Here is a 6,795-nt window from a genome sequence, read left to right as displayed (position 1 = left end):
TATTAGCTAATTGTTTTGCGACATCTGGAGATATCCCGCAACGCTTCATGAGACGAGGAACAAGATCCTTGCGTCTCACATGCGAACTCCCTGTGAGTACTAGCTCCTTCAGCTTGCGCATTAACGAGACGAACAGGTTATGCACCCCTATCCATGCTTGCTTCTGCCCATCAGTAGCAAACCGTTCAACGAGTTCACGGATTATGACGCGCGATTCTTCATAGCGGTCTGCCATGGCCCATCTGTGTGCCAGCTTGCAGTCCATTGGCGGCAGTGATGCACGCGTGACCAACGACTTGGATCTGATATTTGTCGTGTTCTTGTTATCATGTTCTTGGTCCCACCAATCCTCCATCATGATCCTCTCCTCTCTTTCGAGGTTTGTGATCGCAAGGACAACGGGAACCTTCTTCTCGCAGAGGAATTTGTGAAAGAGTCAGTAATTGCTCTAAAGAGTAGCGGTCACTCTGCCAGCGCGAATGCAGAACAGAAGCAGATCAATATCGCCTTGCCTGTCCAATTCCTTGACTGATAGTCCATTCAAAATATATCTATATAACGGTATGGGCTGAGTGATATGTAACGTATCGACAAGGACAAAGTCAACAAGCGGATCCGGGTATCAAAATTATTTGTTCTTTATCATATCAGCCAAATGTTTAGCGACCTCTTTAGGTACCCCACAACGCTTCATGAGATGAGGAACAAGATCCTTGCGTCTCACATGTGAACCCCCTGTAAGTAGCTCCTTTAGCTTGCGCATCAACGAGATGAACAGATTGTTCCCTCCTATCCATGGTGGCTTTGGCCCGTCAGTAACATATTGCCTGACAAGTTGGCGAATCACGAGGCGCGAGTCTTGATAGTGGTCTCCCATCTGTGTGCCGACTGGCAGCCCATCAGCGGCAGTGATGCACGCATGGCCCATAACGTGGATCTGATATCTGTCAAGGTGGTGATGTTCTCGCTCCCACCAGTCCTCCATCCTCCTCTCTCCTTCGAGGCCTGTGATAGCAAGGACAACGGGGACTTTCTTCTCGCAGAGGAATTCGTAAAAGAGCCGGTAATTGCTCTGAAGAGTGGCGGTCATTCTGCCGGCGCGAATGCAGAACAGAAGCAGATCAATGCCACCTTGGTTATCCAATTCCTGGACCAAGCTATAAGCGTTGTCGACGGACATGAGGTAGTCTGGAATTCCAAGCTGCGGGTCCTCGAGTCCAACGGTATCGAACATCCTATAAGACTCCCCATCAAAGTCGATGACATGTTTTTTCCAACGGAGCGTGCATCTTTCCAAGCTAGGAGATGACTTTGCTACTGTCTTTCCTGCCATGAGGTTTACGACTGAGCTTTTGCCAACTCCGCTTGCTCCAAAGAGTACGATATTCTTTCTAATTATTGATGTTTAGCAAAATACGGCATAATGCGCGTCTGACGATGAAGCACGTACATCGGGCGATTCTGTTCGATAAGGTTCCAGACGGCACGGTATGACTCTTCGCGGCGCTGCCTGACCTTATCTGTATCACCTGCATTGATGGTCAACGCGGTAATACATGCGTGGCCAGAAAATTTCATCTCAAGTTTTGAGATGGATGCCTGGTTTCTTTTCCACCACTCTTCCATTTCCGGTTCTTGGTCTTCCAGTCCTGTAACGACAAGGACGACGGGAACATTTCCCTTGAATTTGGACAATAAGTCGTAGTTGCGCCGGAGCGCCGGGGCATTCTTTACGCCCTGTACACAGTACATAATGATATGTATTTTTATATGAGGTTGAAAGAGTCTCTTCAAAGCATGCTCAGCTTGCGGATTGGGAACCGTTCCCTGAGCGCCCTCGTCAAGACCTGTAAATTAGTTTGGTGGCGCTCACAAAAAATAGCAGACTGCACTGACCGGCCGTGTCGAACAGTTGTACCTTTAAGGTCCTGTTCTCAGTCACAACATCATGCCCGTACACGGTGGTTTGCCTTGTACATCCCTCGGCGTCGGGGGACGTCCGCGCCGCCTGCTTCTTGGTGATCAAGTTGATCAAGGAACTTTTACCAGTGCCTGTTTGTCCATAAATGACAATATTGCAAGTGTCTTTGCGACATAAAGCCTCTTCGTATTCGAGGTATTTGCAGCCAGCTGCACTCTGATCTGAGGTGTGGACCTGACTCCAAGTTAACTTCATGCTGAGGAAAGCCAGGCACCACATACTGAGTCGGTGGACGATGCTCTCCCAGGAGTCGATGACATTGCGATTGAATCGGAAACAACAAATGAGTGTCTTGACTTGCATTGCGAGTCGGTGTTTTTGAATGTCGACAGTCTTGCCCTTAGTCCCCGATTCGTTAGAATGTGACGTGTCCAGGTGCCGGATCTAAAGACCGATCCCAACGCTTGGATTCAACGTGTTCCAAGCATGTAACAACAGCATTGCGATGCATCACGTACTTAGTTTCTGAATGCATCAAGGCCAGAGGACCCTGGTTCAACCTTCAGTCCCTCCAGTAGTATTAGCAGCCAGACCGGTCAGAGGACTACTTAGGGCGTGACAACTTTCCAGGCGCCAGATTTGAACATCGGTCCCGACTCCTGGATACAGCATGCTCAATGCATGTGAGAATGACAAGGAACGCCGTGACGATGATACAGTCTGTCTGTACTAGTACAAGCTCATTATGGTAGGATATTTGTGGGAAACTTCGGTTCCCGGGGGAGTAATCAACTTCGGCCAACTGCCGTATTGGTCTAATTGATTCAGCTGATTTGTTAGGGAGATTCGTAGCTTACCTAGTAAGCAGTAAAAACATGATCTGTAGTGTATTTTTGTGTAGGTATCAATGTATGATCTGGAATGCACTCGTTGTCCAGGGTCAGAATTTGCCCGATCGTGTGTAGACTCAGATCGGTTGTTACGGGCTCGGGAAATTGCCTGCAGGAAACTTGCAAGCGAAGGTACTAGGGCATGACAGCATGTGTGGAGCAGAAAGGTCTCAGTCCACTTATAATTAAAGACCGATGCGGCCTGCTGAAGGGCCTGAATGAGAGGGCGTGAGCATTTCAGTAGCAGGCAGAAGAGAATTCGACCAAGTAGATGCTTGTGCAAATGGGCAAATATTCTAATAGCATATACTGTGTAGTAGCATGTACTACCAATGACAGTAAGTAGTGGAAGCTTCGACAAGGGCAGCTGCTGGGTACGATCATGATACATTACAGTACTACTAGGATGTAGTAGAGATACCAGTAATTTGTAAAGGTAGCGAGCCCAAATTTCCGAACAACTCGTACGATAGTATGTCAACGATATGTAATATTAAACGGTCCTGAATTCAGCTCGAAGGCCTGATCGGCGGACATCGAGTGACAGGCGGTCTGGTCACTTTAATTATTATATCTATTACAAGCTAAAGTGGAGCGCGCACATGGCGTCGACGCCAATTGGAAATCGCTCCGTTCTTAAGGTATGGCTCACCGCTAACGTGTGATGACATGTGACACTGTGACTAGCTGTGACCCGAAACACTAGTACTAATATTGTGTAGCGTATGAGTTGTAATAGTCAGAGCCCAGCGTTCTCGAGTTCCGCCAGAATAGAATTGGGGAGGACTCGATGTCCTTCCGCTTGACATGGCCCCAGCTCATAACATTCATTTTCTTAATTTCAAAAATACAGCCGCGCAGCGTTATGCGCAGTGTAAATACAAAGAACCCTGCGCGATTTCTTTTTGCAAAATAGGTGTTTTACAATTGCCATTAACATTTCAAACAAAAGTAACGCTTTGTCACGTTTCGTTAGCGGAAAGTGAGTGAGCCATACGTATATGACCTTACGATAGATAGATATCGTGACGTTTTACATAATATTATGTAATATACTATTATGCCGCCGTCCGCATGTCGATGCCTGCTTGGAACATGCTGAATCCAGGCGCTGGGATCGGTCTTTCAACCTGGCGCCTGGATGTATCAGGCTTTAATGAATCATAGCTGAAGGTAAGACTATTGGCATTCAAAAACATCCACTTGCAACACAAGTCAAAATACTCCTTTCATTGTCCTCAATCTTTGCAATGGCATCGTTTCCTACGAGCTCACCCGAGTCGTCCACTGTATGTATTGTCTGCTCTTCCTCAGTATAAAGTTAACTCGAAGTCAGTCCCACACCCCAGATTACAGGGTAACTCACAGCAGCTCCCATGCAGTCGAGAATTCCCACTCTGAGATTGTTCGAGGAACGGACACTACTAGTGCTTTTCGGTATAACATCCAAGTCGGTCTGATGTCAAGTTACGCAATGGTGCTGGCGTGCTACCTCGACACACCGTATCCTAACAGCCCATCGTCCCCCGTATGTAGTGTCCGCTCTCTCTCAGCGTGACGTTAACTCGAAGTTAGTCCCGCACCCCCGATCATAGTGCAGTTCCCTGCAAATATCTTGGACTCGAGGAAGCTTCACGTCGCAAAGACACTTGCAATGTTGTCATTTTTGGACAAACAGGCGCTGGTAAAACTTCTTTGGTCAACTTGATTACAGCGGTGCCGACGTCCCCCGACGCCGAGGGATGTACAAGGCAAACCATCGTGTACGGGTATGATGCTGTGGCTCATAACAGGATCGTAAAGGTACAGCTGTTCGACACGGCCGGTCAGTGTAGTTCGTCACTCTTTATGGGGTGTCATTGAATTGGATCGCAGGTCTTGATGAGGACTCTGAGGGAACAGACCTCAACGAGCAAGCCCAGATGGGCCTGAAGAAGCTCATTAGAACCCTTATGACGAAAGGGGGCATTCATCTTCTCGTGTACTGTGTGCAGGGCACAGACGACGCCTCGGCGCTCCAGCGCAATTACAAGTTAATCGACTCCGAAGTGAAAGCAAGAGTCCCTGTCGTCCTTGTCGTTACAGGTCTGGAAAACCGAGAACCAGACATGGAAGAGTGGTGGAGGAGTAACGAGAGATCCATATTAGACCTGGGGATGAAGTTTGCTGGCCACGCGTGTATTACCGCGTTGACCATCAATGAGGGTGGTACAGATGGAGTGAGGCAGCGCCGCGAAGAGTCATACCACGCCGTTTGCGACCTTATCGCACAGTGTTATTCACATGATGGGACGGGGATGCCTAATATGCGGTACGTACTTCATCGCCAGATGCCGTACTTTGCTAAACATCGATAAATTAGGAGGACTAAAAACATCGTACTCTTTGGGGAGGCGGGTGCAGGCAAAAGCTCGGTCGTCAACCTCATGGCAGGAAGTGAGGTAGCAAAGACATCTCTCGGCATACAACGCTGCACGCTCGATTGGCAAGACTATGTCATCGACTTCGGAGGGGAGTCTTATAAGGTGTTCGATACCATGGGCATCGAGGAATCGGGACTTGAAAAGAAAGAGTACCTCGCGGCAGCCGCAAACGCCTATAGGTTTATCAAGACGTTGGATGCGGAAGGCGGTGTTGACCTGCTTCTGTTCTGCGTTCGCGCCGGCCGATTCACCGCTGCGCTTCAGAGCAATTACAGATTCTTTTATGAATTTCTCTGTAACAAGAAGGTACCCATTGTTCTCGCAATTACGAACCTCGAAAGAGAGCAGAGGATGGAGGACTGGTGGGAGCGAGAACATAGCATCTTCGCTCGATATCAAATTCACGTTGCTGACCATGCGTGCATAACCGCTGCTAACAGATTGGAAGGCACACACCGACAATTTTATGAAGATTCGCGTGTCGCGATGCGCGACCTTGTCAAACGGAATATCGCTGGCAAGCACAATGACGTATGGACAGGAGGGAACAAGGTGTTCGTGGCGTTGATGCAAGCACTGAAGATTTTTGGAAAGAATCGGTATATCAGAAAGAACGCCCTTATCGGACAACTGAAGCGTAGTGGCATGTCCCCAGAAACCGCAAGAGAGCTGGCCGATGTGATCGAGCAAGGGGAGGTGACTACTTGACTTACGTTTTCTTGTGCTTTTATACTTGCAGATCGTCGTTGAAGGATACATCATTGACATATGTGACCAGGCGTTTTTTTATTTCTGTTTGTACAAATTCTGCCAATTTGAATATGAACGGTTCAGGATGGAGTATGTATACTATTTTTAGAAATTTGCTGCCACTGACGGTAGGAAATTCAGGGCAGAATTCATCATCAGAACCAGTGACTTCGAGACCCGGTGACCGATTCAGATATGGCCAAAGTTTTACACTCGCGTTGAACACTTCCTGCTACTTAAACTTAATGATTGAAATGTCAGAGATTCCGCCCATGATTGCGCCGCAGGAGGACGTCTTTGGTAACGTACCAGAAACAGCACACGATATCGTTGCCTGGACTTATCAGGTTTTGTCCGAAGCTCCGGTAAGCCGCGCGGCGGCGTGTTTGCTGCGTGTGCGAGTAAATGGTTAGCAACCTTATATGGAGGTAGTTTAAGAAAAATACCTCACACGTAATATGCACGACCAGGTGATGTACAGCCGTATGTACAAGCTCAATGATTATTTGTCAGGCATAGAACCAGTGGAATTCGAGACAGGGTGTCTGGAAGTATGTAATGTAGATGCCGGGACATCACTATAGCAAAAGGTAGGAGTATCAGAGCTTGAGACACGTCATCAGCGGGTTGGATTGTGTACTCACGCACTCATGTTTAACACGCACGCATTTTTCATCGATTCAACCACTCAGATATGTTCTAGAGTATCGAAAATGACCCCTTCTTAGCACTCGGCAAATGATTCTATTAATTTTTGACATCGCTATCAAAATGTAAGTTCAAGTGGCTGTGCATTAAGGTTGAAATTTGA

At 47.7% G+C, this 6,795-nt stretch overlaps 2 protein-coding genes across 2 annotated transcripts; one reads left to right on the top strand and one right to left on the bottom strand.

Annotated features, from left to right (window-relative positions):
- Positions 1-522: 522 nt before the first annotated feature.
- Positions 523-2,241, bottom strand: F5891DRAFT_1275357 (uncharacterized protein; the record flags this gene model as incomplete). The annotated part of the gene is made up of 4 exons (XM_041370201.1): positions 523-1,391; positions 1,451-1,847; positions 1,897-2,155; positions 2,203-2,241. The coding sequence occupies 4 exons, from the start codon at positions 2,239-2,241 to the stop codon at positions 629-631; spliced, it is 1,458 nt and encodes a 485-aa protein (XP_041230474.1). The 3' UTR covers positions 523-628.
- Positions 2,242-3,908: 1,667 nt separating this feature from the next.
- On the top strand, positions 3,909-6,300 carry F5891DRAFT_1009965 (P-loop containing nucleoside triphosphate hydrolase protein). The gene is made up of 6 exons (XM_041360620.1): positions 3,909-4,100; positions 4,148-4,339; positions 4,387-4,636; positions 4,687-5,122; positions 5,174-6,074; positions 6,126-6,300. Exons 1-5 carry the CDS (start codon positions 4,062-4,064, stop codon positions 5,940-5,942), a joined length of 1,686 nt encoding a protein of 561 aa, XP_041230473.1. The 5' UTR covers positions 3,909-4,061; the 3' UTR covers positions 5,943-6,074; positions 6,126-6,300.
- Positions 6,301-6,795: the final 495 nt, after the last annotated feature.

Source organism: Suillus fuscotomentosus (assembly GCF_016647785.1).
Source record: "Suillus fuscotomentosus strain FC203 chromosome Unknown F5891scaffold_8, whole genome shotgun sequence".
Taxonomy (NCBI): domain Eukaryota; kingdom Fungi; phylum Basidiomycota; class Agaricomycetes; order Boletales; family Suillaceae; genus Suillus; species Suillus fuscotomentosus.
This window is presented reverse-complemented; position numbering and strand designations above follow the sequence as displayed.

Bases quoted from the DNA above. Each gene is read 5' to 3' on its own strand.
- F5891DRAFT_1009965 (XM_041360620.1), top strand. From the start codon at position 4,062: ATGGCATCGTTTCCTACGAGCTCACCCGAGTCGTCCACT. The intron at 4,340-4,386 runs GTATGTAGTGTC...ACTCGAAGTTAG, and splicing joins CTAACAGCCCATCGTCCCCC to TCCCGCACCCCCGATCATAG. The intron at 4,637-4,686 runs GTCAGTGTAGTT...ATTGGATCGCAG, and splicing joins ACAGCTGTTCGACACGGCCG to GTCTTGATGAGGACTCTGAG.